This window comes from Eulemur rufifrons, chromosome 12 (genome assembly GCF_041146395.1).
Source record: "Eulemur rufifrons isolate Redbay chromosome 12, OSU_ERuf_1, whole genome shotgun sequence".
Lineage (NCBI taxonomy): Eukaryota > Metazoa > Chordata > Mammalia > Primates > Lemuridae > Eulemur > Eulemur rufifrons.
Genome location: NC_090994.1, coordinates 16,922,352 through 16,940,208, shown reverse-complemented (window position 1 = coordinate 16,940,208; position 17,857 = coordinate 16,922,352). Strand labels below are relative to the sequence as shown.

Here is a 17,857-nt window from a genome sequence, read left to right as displayed (position 1 = left end):
TTATCTTCTTGAAAATTCTGTTGGTATTTGCCTTTAACTGCATACATTATTTGTTTTCTTTTAGGTCAGAGATGCGTGACAGTGGAAGACATGGCAGAGAACTTGAAGAACATTTCTGCTTTTTAGCACTTCCACAAAGTGATGTGACAGAGATATGTCAGAATGGGATAAGTACTAAAGCATCTACGTTGAAGATATTAGGAAATCCTCTTCTTGGAATTTATATATTTAGACATGTGGATGTTGCCTTGAATTATGCTCATAGTCAAAGCATTACTGTAGAAAGCATTATAATTTTTAAGGTAGGTAGCATAAAACAAATACATTACATATATGTAAAGGGTTTGCTTTAAAGTGACCTGAACATATTTCCTTTTCAATATAAATTATTAGTTTTTACGTTTTATAAAATAAGTAATTATTATTTTGTCATCATAATTCAAAAATTTTCCATATTCCTGACTCTTTAATTGGGTGTGCAGCACAAAGCAAAACTCCAAGTAAGCAAAGGCTGCCTTCATCATCTTTGTCTTCCCAGTATATATTTTTTTCTCTCCTGATTGACCCTCTTTTCTTTCACTCATTTGTTCATATCATAATTAACACATAATGTTTTAAGTGCTCTCCTTTAAAACATTGTATTATAACAATTTTGGTTTAATGTTATTAAACTCTTACAGTTTATTTTAGTTAATACAGCAATGTTAATTTCTTAATTTTGATAATTATGCCATGATTATGTAAGATGTTAACTTTAGGAAAAGCTGGGTGCAGGGTATACAGAACCACCGAACTTTTTCATATGTGTTGTTCATAGTAGAAAAAAGTAGTCATCATGAAGATGTCCAACAATAGTGCATCATGAATTTATTGTACATCCTTTCTCTAGAATAATATGCACCAATTGCAATTAGGTTTACAGAGTTTTTAAAGACATGAGAAAATGCTTATGCAATCATGTTAATTGTTTTAAATATTAAAATTTAAAATATGGGTATCATCAAGATGATGTAAACTTTACAGATTAAGAAGAGGCCAAAAGAAATGTACTCAATTGTCAGTGATAAATCTTTGGATCATGACAATGTAGTTTTCTGTTCTTTCTAGTTTTCTAAATTAGCATTTTCCAGATATCCTATAATAAGTACATATTTCTTTGCAATTTTTTTATTGTGGTAAAATACACATAACAGAATTTACTATTTTAGCAGTTAAGTGTAAACTTCGATGATTTTAAGTCCATTCATATTATGCAGGCATCACCAACCGTCCATCTCCGGAACTCTTTTTCGTCTTGCAAACTGAAACTCTATACCCGTTAAACAACTGCCGTTCCCCTTTTTCCTCCAGTCCCTGACAACCACCATTTTACTTCCTGTCTCTCTGATTTTCATTACTCTAAGTGTCTCATATACTTAGGGTATCATACGGTATTTGTCTTTTTGTAACTGGCTTATTTCACTTAGCCTGATGTCTTCAGTGTTCATCCATGGTGCAGCATATGTCAAAATTTCCTCCTAAAAGTTGACTAATATTCCATCATACGTATATGCCACATTTTGCTTATCGATTCATCCAGTGATAGGCACTTGGGTTAATTCCATACCTTAGCTACTGTGAATAGTGCTGCAGTAAACAAGAGTACAGATATCTCTTTGATACACTGATTTTGTTTTTTGTATTTCAAAATATTAAGGAGGTACAAATGCTTTTGTTAACATGGATACTTTTTATAATATTTAAGTTGGGGCTTTTAGTGCGTCCATCACCATAATGGTATTCATCTTACCCAGTAGGTAAGTTTTCACCCTCATGTCCTTCCCATCTTTGCCCCTTCTTGGTTTCCAATGTTTTTTGCATCTCTGTATGGCCAAGTGTGTCCATCGTTCAGTTCCCAGTTATTAGTGAGTACATGTGGTGGTTCTTTTTCCATTCCTGAGATACTTTATTAGGATAATGGTCTCCAGTGCTGTCCAGGTTGCTGCAAAAGACATGTTTTATTCCTTTTTATGCATGAATAGTAATTAATGGAGGTGCATATGTATACACATTTTCTTTATCTACTCATGAATTGATGAGCACTTAGCTCAGTTCCACATCTTTGCAGTTGTGAATTGTGCTGCGATGAACATTCAAGTGCAGGTGTCTTTTTGATAAAATTAGTTCTTTTCTTTTGGGTAGACAGCCAGTTGTGGAATTGTGGGATCGAATAGTAAGTCTACATTAATTTCTTTGAGGAATCTCCATAATGTTTTCCATAGAGGTTGTACTAATTTGCAGTCCCTCCAACAGTGTATAAGTGTTCCTTTCTCTCTCTGCATCCATGCCAGCATCTATTGTTTTTTGACTTTAATAATGGCCATTCTGACAGGGAAGAGGTGGCATCTCATTGTGGTTTTAATTTGCATTTCCCTGAACAAAATGTTGAACGTTTTTTCATGTTTGTTGGGCAGTTGTGCATCTTCTTCTGAAAAACTTCTGTTCATTTCTTTGGTCCACTGTTTGATGGACAAAAGTGCTTTTTTCTTGCTGACTTTTGAGTTATTTGTAGATTGTAGATGGTAGCCCTTTATTGGATATATAGTTTGTGAATATTTTCTCCCATTTTTGTAGGTTGTCTGTGTACTCTGATTATTTCCATTGCTATACAGAAGCTTTTTAATTTAATTAAGACCCATTTATTTTTTTATTGCCATATTTGCCTTTGGGATCTTAGTCATAAATTCATTACCTAGGCTGATGTCCAAAAGAGTTTTCCTACTTCTAGAATTTTTATGGTTCCATGCCTTACATTTAAGTTTTTTATCCATCTTGAATTAATAGTTATGTATGGCAAGAGATAGGGGTCCTGTTTCATTCTTCTGCATGTGGCTCTCCAGTTTTCCCCCCATTTTTTTTTTTTTTTTTTTTTTTTTTGATACAGAGTCTTGCTCTGTTGCCCGGGTTAGAGTAAGTGCCGTGGCGTCAGCCTAGCTCACAGCAACCTCAAACTCCTGGGCTTAAGCAATCCTACTGCCTCAGCCTCCCGAGTAGCTGGGACTACAGGCATGTGCCACCATGACTGGCTAATTTTTTCTGTATATATTTTTAGTTGGCCAGATAATGTCTTTCTATTTTTAGTAGAGACAGGGTCTCGCTCTTGCTCAGGCTGGTCTCGAACTCCTGACCTTGAGTGATCCACCCACCTCGGCCTCCCAGAGTGCTAGGATTACAGGCGTGAGCCACCGTGCCCGGCCTCCCCCCACCATTTCTTAAATAGGGTTTTCTTTCCCCAGTATATGTGGTGGTCTGCTTTGTCACTTTTTTTCTTTGTTTTGGATGTATATCCAGCAGTGAGCTTGTGTGATCATGTGGTAGTTCTATTTTGAGTTTTTGAGGACCTTCCATACTGTTTTCCACAGTGGCTATACTACTACACATTTCCACCAACGTTTGAGTGTTCCCCTTTCTCCACATCCTCACCAGCATCCGTTATTTTTTGTCTTTTGGATAATAGCCGTTTTAACTGAGGTGAGATATCTCATTGTTTTGATTTGCACTTCCATGATGATTAGTAGTAATGAGCATTGTTTTATATACCAGTTCTCCATTTGTATGTCTTCCTTTGGAAAGTTTCTCTTTAGGTCTTTTGCTTATTTTTTAATTGGGTTTTGTGTGTGTATGTGTTTTGTTTGTTTTACTTTTGGGTTATTTGGTTTTGTTGACATTATTTTGACCTCAATAGCAAAAACAAACAAACCCAAATAATCCAATTTGAAAATGGGTAAAAGACCAGTAGAGATCCTTATATATTCTGGTAATTAGTCTTTTGTTGGATGGATAGTTGGTATATATTTTCTCCCATGCTGTGGGTTGTCTTTTCACTTTGCTGATTGTTTCCTTTACTGTGCAGAAGCTTTTTAGCTTGATGTAATCCATTGTCTATTTTTGCTTTTGTTGCCTGTGCTTTTGAGGTGTTACCCCAAAAAATCTTTACAAAGACCAGTATCCCTTAGCATTTCCTCCAGTGTTTTCTTCTAGTAGTTTCATAGTTTCAGGTCTTACATTTAAGTCTCTAATCCATTTTGAGTTGATTTTTTTATGTGGTGAAAGATAGGGATCTAATTGTGTTCTTCTGCATATGGATATCCAGTTTTCCCAACATCATTTATTAAAGAGACTGTCCTTTCCCCAGTGTATGTTCTTGGCACCCTTGTTGAAAATGAGTTAGCTGTAAGTGTGTGTATTTATTTCTGGGTTCTCTATTCTGTTCTATTTGTTTGTGTGTCTGTTTTTATGCCAGTACCATGCTGTTTTGGTTGCTATAGCTTTGTAGTATAATTAGAAGTCATGTAGTATGATGCCTCCAGCTTTTTTCTTTTTCTCAGGATTCCTTTAGCTGTTTGGGGTCTTCTGTAGTTCCATAGGAATTTTAGGATTGTTAAGGATGTCATTAGTATTTTATAGAGATTGCATTGAATCTGTAGTTGACTTTGGGTAGTATGGGCATTATTAATTCTTTCAATCCGTGAGCATGGAATATCTTTCCATTCTGTGTGTGTGTCCTTTTCAGTTTCTTTCATCAGTGTTCTATAGTTGTCCTTGTAGAGATCTTTCACTTCTTTGCTTAAATTTATTACCGGGGATTTTATTTTTTTATACCTGTTGTAAGTGGAATTGCTTTCTTGATTTCCTTTTTAGAATGATCACTATTAGCATATAGAAATGCTACTAATTTTGTATGTTTATTTTATGTCCTGTAACTTTATTGAATTTATCAGTTCTAAGAGTTTTTTGATGAAATCTTTAGGTTTCTCTAAATATAAGATCATGTCATCTGCAAATAAGGATAATTTGACTTCTTCCTTTGTAATTTGGATGGCCTTTAATTCTTTTCTCTTGCCTGATTGCTCTGGCCTTGTATTTCCAGAACTATGTTGAATAGAAGCAGTGAAAATGTGAGCATCCTTGTTTTGTTTCAAATCTCAGTGAAAAGCTTTAAGGTTTTTCCTGTTCAGTATGATACTAGCTGAGAGTTTGTCATAGTATGTTTCTTCTGTACCCAATTTCTTGAGAGTTTTTATCAGAAATCTCGGATTTTAACTGAATGCTGTTTCAGCATCTGTTGAAATGATCATATGGTTTATGTTCTTGATTGTGTTGATGTGATGTATCACATTTATTGGTTTGCATAATGTTGAACCATTCTTGCATCCCTGGGATGAATTCCACTTGATCGTGATGAATGATCTCTTTATTGTGTTGGTGAATTCAGTTTGCTAGTATTTTGTTGAGGTTTTTTGTTTCCACCTTCATTTAGGGATATTGGCCCGTAGGTTTTTTGTTGTTGTGTTTGGATCTCATTTTAGCATTAGAGTAATGCTGGCCTCATGGAATGAGTTTGGAAGTATTCCCTCCTCTTCAATTTTTTGGAATAGTTCGAGTAGAATTGGTATTCTTCTTTAAATGCTTGGGTAGAATTCATCAGTGAAGCCAGATCTGGTCCTGGGTCTTTTCTTTGTTGTGATACTTTTTTTTTTCCCCCCAGAATATTATATGGATACAAAAATTTTGGCCACATGTAATGCTTTAGCTTCACCCAAGCCAGGGCTACAAGTGTGCCCTTCCCCCGTACAGTGCACTCACATTCATTTGTTGTGAGTTTACCCACCCCCACCCCCACCCCCACGACCCCCCTCTCATCTAACCAGCACTCAATGAATATTACTACTATGTGAGTACCTTAGTGTCGATCAGTTAGTAACAATTTGATGGCCAGTACACACGGTGCTTGTTTTCCCATTCTTGTGATACCTCACTTCGAAGGATGGACTCAAGCTCTGCTTTTCATTCATGCTTTGAACTTGTTATTGGTCTCTTCAGGTTTTCTGTTTCTTCACATGGCTTAGTCTTGGTTGGTTATAAGTCTATGAATTAATCCATTTGTTTAATAGTTTATAATGATCCTTTGTATTTCTGTGAGTATCAATTATAATGTTTCCTTTTGGTATTTCATTTTATTTATTTGGGTCATCTCTTTTTTTCTTTGTCTAGCTAATGGCTTGTCAATTTTATCTTTTTAAAAATCCAATTTTTCATTGTTTTGATATTTTTTTAGTCTCAATTTTATTTTTTTTTGCTCTGATTTCTGTTATGTGATTCCTTCTGTTAATTTGTATTTGGCTTATCACTTTTCTAGTTCCTTGAGGTACATCATTAGGTTGTGTATTTGAAATTTTTCTATTTTTATGATGTTTATTGCTATAAACTACATTCTTGGTACTGCTTTTGTTGTGTCCCATAGGTTTTGTTATGTTGTTTCCATTTTCATTTGTTTTAAGAAATTTTTAAATTTCCCTCTTAATTTCTTCATTGACCCATTGGTCATTCAAGAGCTTGTTGTATAATTTCCATGTATGTGTACTGTTTCCAATTTCCATATGTATATATACTTTCTAAAGTTTCTCTTGTTATTTTTAACTTTGTTCCATTGTGATCAGAAAAGTTATTTGATATAATCTGGGTTTTTTTTAATTTCTTGAGACTTGTGTGACCTGACATTAATATGATTCAACCTGGAGAACGTTCCATGTGCTGATGAGTCAAATGTGTATTGTGCAGCAGTTGGATGGAAATGTTCTATAAATGTTAGGTCCATTTGGTCTAGAGTGTGGTTTAGCTCTGATATTTCTTTGTTGATTTTTCTGACTGGATGATCTATCCATTACTAAAAGTGGAGTGTTGGAAGTCCCCTACTATTATTGCAGTCTGTGTCTCTCTTCAGATCTATTAATATTTGCTTTATATATTTGGGTGCTCCAGTGTTGAATACATTTTTTTGTTATAGCCTCTTGCTGAATTGACCCCTTTATCTTTATATAATGACCTTCTCTGCCTCTTTTTACAGTTCTTTTTTTTTTTTTTTTTTTTGAGACAGAGTCTCACTTTGTTGCCCAGGCTAGAGTGAGTGCCATGGCGTCAGCCCAGCTCACAGCAACCTCAAACTCCTGAGCTCAAGGGATCCTCCTGTCTCAGCCTCCCGAGTAGTTGGGACTATAGGCATGCACCACCATGCCCGGCTAATTTTTTCTATATATATTTTTAACTGTCCATATAATTTCTTTCTATTTTTTAGTAGAGATGGGGTCTCGCTCTTGCTCAGGCTGGTCTCGAACTCCTGAGCTCAAACGATCCGCCCACCTCGGCCTCCCAGAGTGCTAGGATTACAGGCGTGAGCCACCGCGCCCGGCCTACAGTTCTTGATTTTACATTTATCTGATCCAAGAACAGCTTTTCTCGCTCCTTTTTGGTTTACATTTGCATGGAATATCTTTTTCCATGTCTTGTGTGTCTTTATAGGTGAAGTGAGTTTCTCATAGGCAGCATATGCATACTATTTAATTGTTGTTGAGTAGGATGTTCTGTATATGCCTGTTAGATCGAGTTGGTTTATTGTGTTCTTCAAGTCCTCTGTTTCCTTCCTGGTCTTCTATATGAATTATTTTTTTTCTTTTTTCTTGTGTGTGTGTTAAATTTTTTTTTCCTTTTTGTTTTTTGTTCTTAATTATTGAGAGTGGAGTATTGAGGTCAGTAGTTGTTCTTGTAGGACTGTTTATTTCTCCCTTCATTTCTGTTAATTTTTGCTTCATATATTTTGATAGTCTATTGGGCTTGTAAAGGTTTATAATTGTTATATCTTCTTGATGTATTGAACCTTTTATTAATATGTAATATCCTTCTGTGCTCTCGTAACCTTTTCTGATTTAATGTCTATTTTATCTGTATTAGTATAGCTGTCCCTGCTCTCTTTTACTTCATATTTGTATGAAATATCCTTTTCTGTCCTTTCACTTTCAACTTATTTGTGTCTTTACATCTAAAATGAGTCTCTTATAGAAAGCTTGTAGGTGAATCATGTTCCTTTTTTTAATCTACTCTGCAAGTCTCTATCTTTTGATTGGAGAGTTTAGTTCCATTTAAAGTATTAATAATTACTGTTAAGGGGGAAATTCTGTCATTTTATTATTTGTTTTCTATGGGTCTTATAGCTTTTTGTCCCTCATTTTCTTTCCTTTTTTTTTTAGACAGAGTCTCACTCTGTTACCCCGGCTAGAGTGCCATGGCGTCAGCATAGCTCATAGCAACCTCAAACTCCTTGGGCTCGAGCAATCCTCCTGCCTCAGCCTCCCAAGTAGCTGGGACTACAGACTTGCGCCACCATGCCCGGCTAATTTTTTCTATATGTATATTTTTAGCTGTCCATATAATTTATTTCTATTTTTAGTAGAGACGGGATCTCGCTCTTGCTCAGGCTGGTCTTGAACTCCTGAGCTCAAATGATCCGCCTGCCTCGGCCTCCCAGAGTGCTAGGATTACCTGCGTGAGCCACCGCGTATGGCCGCTTTTTGTCCCTCATTTTCAGTATTACTCTTTTCTTTAGTGTTTAGCTGATTTTTTTGTAGTGAAATATTTAAAGTTCTTTCTCATTTCTTTTGTTTATATTCTTTAGCTATTTTCTTTGTGGTTACCATGGGAATTACATTTAACATTCTAAAGTTGTAACACTTAAATTTGAATTTATACCATTTTAACTTCGATAACATTCAAAAACTCTGCTTCTTCAATAGCTTTTTTCTGCTTTTAGTTGTTGATGTCACAGAATTACATCTTTATACATTTTGTATCCAGAAACAAAAACTAATGATTTTAATGCATTAATCTCCTAAATTATATAGAAAACAAATGTGGAGTTACAAACCAAAATTATAATAATACTAGCTTTTAGACTTAATTTTTTAATGCATTATTCTCTTAAATCACATAAAAAACAAAAAGAGTTGTGCACTGTTATTAAAAGAGTACACTAATCCCCTTTTACCTACAGTTTCACTTTTGGCAGTTTCAGTTACCCATCATACAGAAGAATAAGATGTTTTGAGAGAGAGATAGACCAAGACCACATTCACATAACTTTTATTACAGTGTATTTTTATAATTGTTTTATTATTTATTGTTAATCCCTTACTGTGCCTGATTCATAAATTAAACTTTATCATATAGGTACATGTGTATAAGAAAAAACAGAGTATAGTTATATGTTGCTTATCAATATATCTATGTTCTGTGAAATGTGTCACATAATGTGTACTTACAAAAACCCAAATGGTGTAGCCTGTTGCTCCTAGGCTATAAACCTGTACAGCATGTTACTGTACCAAATACTGTAGGCAGTTGTAACACAGTGATAAATACTTTGTTTGTAAAGGTATCTAAGCATAGAAAAGATACAGTAAAAATATATTGTAATCTTATTGGACCAGTGTTATGTATGTGGTTTGTCATTGAAAAGTCATTTCTGCAGCACATGACTGTATATATAGGATTTGGTACTATCCTCAGTTTCAGGCATTCACTGGGGGTCTTAAAACCTATCCCTCACAGATAAGGGGGGACTACTGTGCTGCCTTTTACAATTGCCAATGTATTTATCTTTACTGAGATCTTTAGAGCTTCAGGTTAATGTCTGGTGTCCTTTATTTGAACCTCTAGGATTCCCTTTGGCAGGACAGTCTATTGATAACAAACTTTCTTGTAGAGCAGGTCTAGTGGGAACGAACTCTCCCTCAGCTTCCATTTGTCTGTGAGTGTTTCAGTTTCCCCCCAACCTTTAATAGATGGTTTTATCAGATACAGGATTCTTGGTTGACAGGGTTGTTTTTGTTTTTGTTTTTGGTTTTTTTTTTTTCATTTTAGCACTTTGAATACATACCAGCCCACTGCCATCTGGCCTCCAAAGTTTCTGATCAGAAATCTGCCTGTTGTCTTATTGAGGATCCTTTATATATTATGAATTGCTTCTATTGTGCTTTGAAATTTTTTTCTCTTGGCTTTTGACAGTTGGATTATAATGTGTCTCACTGTGGGTCTCTTTGAGTTTGTCTTTCTTGGAGTTCATAGAGCTTCTTGAATGTTTATATTCATGTCTTTCATCAGATTTGGAAAGTTTTCAGCGTTTATTTCATCAAATATTCTCTGACCTTTTCAACATCTCCCTTTTTGGACTCCCACAAAGCACATACTAGTCCACTTGATGTTGCACCGCAGGTCCCTTACTTAGGCAGTGTTCACTTTTCCTCAGTCTTCTTTCTTTGTGTTCTTCAGACTCAATAATTTTCATTTTCCAATCTTCAAGTTTGCTGATTGATTCTTCTGCCTGCTCAAATCTGCCTTTGAACCCCTCTAGTGAATTTTCATTTGTTATTGTACCTTTTAGTTCCAGAATATATTTTTGGGTTTGTTTTTTTTTTTACATTTTCTGTCTCTTTAATGCTGTTTCCATTTTGTTCATACATTGTTTTCTTGACTTCTCCACATATTTAGTTTTTTTAATATCTTTAAAACAGTTGTTTTGAAGTCTTTGTCTAGTATATCTGCTATCATATTAGGTCTTTTTAAGGGACTGTCTTTTTAAGGGACAGTTTCCTTTGGGCCATAATTTCCTATTTCTTTGTATGCCTTTTGGATTTTTTCTTTCTTTTTTTTTTTTGGTTGAAAACTAGACATTTGACTCTAACAATGTAATAACTCTGGAAATCAGAACTCCTCCCAAGGCTTGCTGTTTTTCTTTTTGTTCTGTGTTCTGCGTTTGTTGTTGTAGGCTGCCTCTGTGCCAATGATAAGCCTAATGTGTAAATTTCTCAGGTCTTTTCTGAGCCTGCACCTACCTGTCTATTGGTGTAATGACTTTCTATTTTCTGTCATATATGTGGTTGCTTTTGAATGTCATCATCTTCAGGATATGGCTTCCAAAAGGGGAAAAAGACAAAAATGAAGAGGAGAAAAAAAGGCATTGGCTTTTTAATCTTTAGAGATCACTTCAGCCAGAGAGAGAATGGCTTTCAACAATGGAGAGAGATGCAAGAACAATGCTGACCACCTCTGTTATCAGAAGCAGTAACGAAGTGATCATAGCACATATCCTCTATGCTTGTTATCACCCAGTCTAGCACCCACAAGCAGTGTGCAGGCTGCTCAGGGAACACATGCACAGCTGCCTGCCATGGGGCCACTGGGGTGGCTGAAGGATAGCTACTCTTGTGCTAAGAACTGAAATTGACTGAAATCAACCACAATACAGGTTGAGCATTGCTAATCCAAAAATTTGAAACCCAAAATTTCAAAATTTTTTGAGAGCCAGTGTGATGTTCAAAGGAAATGGTTGTTGGAACATTTTGGGTTTCAGATTTTCTGATTAGGATGTTCAGCTGGTAAGTATAATGCAAATACTCCAGAAAAGTATTCTACACCTGAAATCCTTTGGTCTCAAGCATTTCAGATAAGGGATACTCAATCTATACACGATCTAAACCCCACCGTGAAAGTTGCAAGCCTTCAGTAGCCTCCAGAGTTCCAAAATCAGACAGATTTTGCTAGCATAGTTATTATCTAGGGGGATAATAGCACAGATTTCTTGTGCTTCCTACTCCACTGTTTTCCTAGAATTGACGTCTGAACTATTTTTGCAACTTTTCTAAAATTCTAAAACTAATAAAAATTTTAAAAGTAAGTCTCATGCCTGAATTTCAAGCATTAACAGATAAATTGGTTAAGATTTACTCTTTAGTTAGTTAATAGCTTTGTCAGGACTATTAAAATCATAGTAAGGCATTCGCACTTATGTAAAGACAACTTAGGATGTCTGTACATCCATATAAAATCAGTGGTTCATATCTATGATTTTTTTTTTTTAGAGACAAAGTCTCACTCTGTTGCCCAGGCTAGAGTGCCATGGCATCAGCCTAGCTCACAGCAACCTCAAACTCCAGGGCTCAAACGATCCTTCTGCCTTAGCCTCCCAAGTAGCTGGGACTATAGGCATGCGCCACCATGCCCGGCTAATTTTTCTATGTATATTTTTAGCTGTCCATATAATTTCTTTCTATTTTTAGTAGAGACGGGGGTCTCGTTCTTGCTCAGGCTGGTCTCGAACTCCTGAGCTCAAACAATCTGCCCGCCTCAGCCTCCCAGAGTGCTGGGATTACAGGTGTGAGCCACTGCGCCCGGCCTCTTTTTTATTCTTTTTAGAAACAGGATCTCACTTTGTCACTCAGGCTGGAGTATGGCAGGATCATAGCTCACCATAGCCTCAAACTCCTGGACTCAAGCAGTCCTCCTGCCTGAGCCTCCCAAGTATCATATGAGTCTTTAAATTTTTTTTACCTCAAATATCAAATTTATTAAACATAATTAACTTTTTAAAAAGTAATAGATACTGATTTTAGAAAAGTAACATACTGAAAAATTTCCAAAAAGCCCTGTTTTTTCCTTATATCTATATACTTAGTCATCTATTCATGTATATAGATATGCATATATAATTATAATTAAAGTATGTTCTTGCTTTATATACTATATAACTTGATTTTTCACTGATCAAATAAAAATTTTCCATGCCATTAAATAAGTATTCTGTAATATCCTTTTGAACAGCTGCATAGTATTCCACCATATACCTCTACCATAAATTTGCCCAGCACATTCTGTATATTGTTTGATTTTGGGTTTGTTTTTACACTCTTAAATAATATTTTGATCATACTTGTAGGTTTTTTTTTTTTACACACACAAATGATCATTTGCTAAGAATTAATTGGTTTATTCCTAGGAGTCAGAAGTATGGACGTTTATACACATTTGGGATGTAATGCCTAGTTGCCCTGAGAAAGATCGTACTAATTGACAGTTGTATCCACAGTGTGTGAGAATACCTGCTACTTCACACATTTACTAAACTTGTACTATTTTTTAAATGTTTCCCAGTCTAATATGTGATAATTAGTTCCTCATTATTAGTTTTTTTGTTTATTATGATTGTTCCTGAGTTTAAGCCTTCTGTTAAATGTATTTGTTGACTATATTTAGTGAATTGCCTATTAATGGTTTTTGCCAGTTTCTTGGGTTTGCCTCCCTTTTTTGATTGATTTGTGAGCATTGTCAATTGATTAAAACACACCTTGAGAGCTCAGTTTTCCTCTATATGGTTTATTATTTTATGTTTTTATTTTTTCAAATAACTTTAGAGTTACGGAAAAGTTACAAAGCTGGTACAAAGAGTTCTTATATACAGTTCACCCAGTTTTCCCTGTTGACATTTTACATAACCATGGCACATTTGTCAAAACTAAGCAATTAACGTGGGTACAACACAATTAAATAGAGACTGTATTTGGCTTCTGCCAATCTTTCTAGTAATGTTTCTTTCTAGTCCAGGATACCACATTATGTTTATTATTGTTTTGACTTTTGAACTAATGTATTAACCTATTAAAAATAGCAGTTGGCTGAGCATGGTGGCTCACACCTGTACTTAGCACTCTGGGAGGCCAAGGTGGGAGGATTGCTTGAGGCCAGGAGTTCAAGACCAGCCTGAGCAAGAGTAAGACCCCATCTGTGCAAAAAATAAAAAAAAAATTAGCCTGGCATGGTGTTGTGCACCTGTAGTCCCAGCTACTTGGGAGGCTGAGGCGGGAGGATCACTGGAGCCCAGGAGTTTGAAGTTGCAGTGAGCCATGATGCCACTGTACTCTAGCCCAGGAGACAGAGCAAGACTCTGTGTCAAATGAATAAATAGTTATAGAATCGCTGATTTTATTCAAAATGTGTACCTTTTGGTAATATTCATTATACTTCTTTCTGGCTCCTCGAGTTTCACTTGATTATGTCCGTGGTTTTTTGTTTTTTTAAATTTTTGTACTCATTTGTGATATACAGAAATTTTAGAATATTGTGATCACTTGAGCACAGGAGTTCAAGGTTACAGTGAGTTATAATCACACCACTGTACTCCAGCCTGGGCGACAGAGATCTTGTCTCTAAAAAATGTATGTGTATATTGTGTATGTGTATATTGTATATATGTGTATATTGTATGTTTTTGGTTCATGATTTCTTGGCATGTATTCTGAGAAAAGATTTCTCACTTTCAGATTAGATAACTCTTTCCTTGTATTTCTTTCTACAGTATTTTCCTTATGTTTGGGGGATTTTTGTTTTGGTTTTTTGTGGGGTTTCTTTTTCTTTTTTTTTTTTTTTTTGATACAGGGTCTCACTCTGTCACACAGGCTGGAGTGCAGTGGTGATCATATCTCACTGCAGCCTCGAACTCCTGGACTTAAGTGATCCTCTTGCCCCAGCCTCCGGAGTAGCTAGGATTACAGGCATGTGCCATCATACTCCTGGCTAATTTTTCTTATTTTCTGTAGAGACAGGGTCTCAGTTTGTTGCTCAGGCTGGTCTTAAAATCCTTTCCTCAAGCAGTTCTCCCATCTCAGCCTCCCAAAGTGCCCAAAGTGCTGGGCTTACAGGTGTGAGCCATCCAGCCCAGCCTCATTGTGTTTTTAATACTTAAATATTTAACTTGTTTGATACTTACTTTCATTATACATTAAAAAAAGGAATTTAGTTTTTTCCTGTTGTCACACACCATGAATTGAATTATCTATCCTTGCTTCACTTATTTCAAATGGTACCTTTAATAATATACTATATTTTAAATATTTTTTACATATATGTGGACTGACTTCTAGGCTTTTTGTTCTGTTTTTTGTTCATTCCTCTGCCTTTTCTTGTACCATCCTTTTAAAAAATGTTTTTATATCTGCAATTGCAAGTTAACCTGTCCTGTTCCATCATTCTGTATTTCTAACCCACATTTTTCAAAAAGTTTCCTGTGCTGTTGTTTGTTTAGTTTTCCAGATAAGTTTTTAGACTAAAACTCATTTATAAAAGTAAATTTGCTGAAAATTGTATTGGCATTTTCTACACTCTTAAGAGTTTAATTTGGGGAGAACTGACATAATTACCATGTTAAGTCTTCTCATTCATCTGGAAAATGGATTATCTTTCCATTCATCTTTCTACTTTAAAAAATCAGTGTTAGTCTTTTTTGTTTGAAATGTGAGAGTTTAGAAGTACTTAGATGTATTCTTACGGACTGTTTTGTTTTGTTTTGTTTTTAGGTTCTCTTTGGAAAAGTGAAGAAAATTCAGCCTTCTGTGGATAAAAACAAAGTTTCTTTGGATCCTTCTCCTAAATTTGATTGCCATATGTCAAGAAGTATACCTTCTCTGAAAGATGCCATTGAGCTACAAGCCTATAGTTCAGCAGTATGTTAATGTTACGGTTCATTTGATTACTTGAAAGTCACATACTTCACATTGTATGATAGAAGACATAAAACAAATTCCCAAAAATTAGAGAAAATCTCTTCCTTCATTTATTATAATACAATCTTAACAAACGGTGAAAGCTGTTTTAGTATTTGTAGTCATGTAAAGAAGGTTGAAAATTTGCCTTTAACTCTGTTCAAAGTACAGTGGCTTCTTTTATTTAGATGTTCCGTAAATTCCTAACTTGCAAAACAAACCAACTTCTCTTTTGAACAAAGCAGCACAGTAGGGTGACAATAGGTAATAATTATGCATATTTCAAAATTACTGAGTAAATTTCAAATGTCTCACCATAAAAAATGATGGGCAAGGTAATAGGTACGTTTGTTTGCTTGAGTTAATTATTCCTCATTGTATACGTATATCAAAATGTCACATTGTACCCCATAAATACATACATGCTCCCTCATATAAAATGTATTATTGTTATTTTCTTAATTAACTTTTCCTACCAAATAAAATACAGTGATTCAGAGAATATGCAAGGTGTTTAAATTTTAATGGAAAAATATTTTTTATTTAACAACAGATTTTGTGTCTGCTTCTGCCAACATTGGTAGTCTACCAAGAAGAAAAATATGTGGTGGGGAGTAAACGGGAATTTTATACATCTTCAAAAGAAAAACTAGGGTTGAAGAAGGCATCAGGAGGGAGTATGTGGAAGTAGATAAATCACATCATGCCATTATACAGAGATTTTTAATTTATGAGCTTACTACTCAAGTCTGATTACCAAAATTCATCAGCACAAACTTGTTCTTTTTCTTCTTCTTTATCTTTCAGGCATACTTCTATGAATATGATGTCCTTTCAAAGCCAGTAGATAAGCCTAGGCAGTGTCTTCCATATGCAGTACTAACAGTAAAATTTATTGGTCAAAAAGTAGATAATGGACACCTTGTGACATCATTGAGATTCCTCTCAACAGGATTTCCTAAGAAGACTGGTAAGATGCATGTATTGTATTTCAGGGGCCTTTGTGCTGGTGTTAATATTTCTGGCTGTTGTTTTCTAATGCATTGTGAATCACTAGGGAAAATAGTTACGTTTTACCTGTATTCCATTTTACAGATTCAGAATCATAGTGCAGGTATTTTTGTGATGACTTTTGCTTGGTGTTATGTTCATATGATTTTTCCATGTTGATATGTATAACTATAGCTTATTAATTTTTATAGATGGATGGAGTATTCCATTGCATGAGTATACACTATTCTACTGGGAGTATTTGAGCACTTTCCAGTTTTCTTCTTATTCCAATCATTGCTATTTTAAACCCTCACGTCAGTGTCTCAGTGCGTATGTGCAGGAATTTTTCTATAGAGTATATATTTACAGTAGGAATGTGCAATTTAAACCCAAGACAGTGTTGTCAGGTGGTTTGTTTCTGCCAGTCTAATGATTATATGTATCTCATTGTAGTTTTAATTTGCATTTCTCTAATTTTTAATGGAGAAACTTACTATTGTCAGACTTTTTTTTTTTACGGTTTTTGCTTCTCTAGTTAGGTGTGGCATTTCATTGCTTTTATCTTTTGCTTTTCCCCAAATACTTTGGATCTTTTGATGGGTGTATTGAGCATTAGATTTTCCCTTTCTGAAGTTTCTGGTCAAATCTTTTACCTACTTTTTGTAATTAGACTAATTTTTTATTTTATTAATTTATTGGAATTCTTTTATATATTGGATCTTGGTTCATTTATATGTGTTGCTAGTATATTTGAATTTGTGTCTATAGTACTTTTCAATGATCTAACAGATTCACATATCTCATAGATTTCATAAGCAATTTTTCATCATTAATTTCTGTTATAGTAAGGATATTTTGTAGTGTTACCTGTAAATGTTTTGTGAACATTTTATGAGAAATTATTTACTTGTTAAATAATGCATTTTTGTAAGTTCCTTCATTATTTGAGATTCATTTTATGAAATTTTAGGAATATAATTTTTACACATGGTAAAAGGAAATTTGCTTACACTTTCCAGGGTTTTTTTTTTTTTTTTATGTATATTATTTGCAAGAATATTTATTTCACTATGGGAAAGTGACAATGGTTTGCTTTGGCTCCTGGAAAGAACTTTTTGGGTTCTCTCCTCCCCCCATTCCTCTTTTCTTTTCTTGCTTGTTCTGCCTTGGTGGAGGAGAAAGAAGCAAGGTGTAACAATAGGTAGAGGTAGACAATTTTGCCTACTAGCATGTAGATGCTATATTTCAGATTAATATGAAAAAGTTCTATGGGGAAAATGTTTTTATTCCTATTTAATTTTTCTTTTTCTTGTAAGAATTTAAATTTTTTATAGCACATAGTCTTTTTTTTTTATTAAGGTTCCTAGATTAGGACAGTTTCATGGTACATCATTTATACTTTATTGGTTTGTTACTTACCTACTTCTGTTTGCATTTTTCTGAGAGTACATTTTTTGGGGGGTTTTTTTTTTTTTTTTTTTGAGACAGTGTCTCACTCTGTTGCCCGGGCTAGAGTGCCGTGGCGTCAGCCTAGCTCACAGCAACCTCAAACTCCTGGGCTCAAGCGATCCTCCTGCCTCAGCCTCCCGAGTAGCTGGGACTACAGGCATGCCCCACCATGCCCGGCTAATTTTTTCTCTATATGTTTTTAGCTGTCCATGTAATTTCTTTCTACTTTTAGT

At 35.0% G+C, this 17,857-nt stretch overlaps 1 protein-coding gene across 1 annotated transcript in view; it reads left to right on the top strand.

The window, feature by feature from the left end:
* TEX15 (testis expressed 15, meiosis and synapsis associated) overlaps positions 1–17,857 on the top strand; it is a 60,178-nt gene that overhangs the window by 15,823 nt on the left and 26,498 nt on the right. The window contains exons 3-5 of the mRNA XM_069485043.1: positions 65–302; positions 14,997–15,143; positions 15,990–16,152. Coding sequence (XP_069341144.1) covers positions 65–302; positions 14,997–15,143; positions 15,990–16,152 — 548 coding nt within the window. The remainder of the gene's footprint in view (positions 1–64; positions 303–14,996; positions 15,144–15,989; positions 16,153–17,857) is intronic.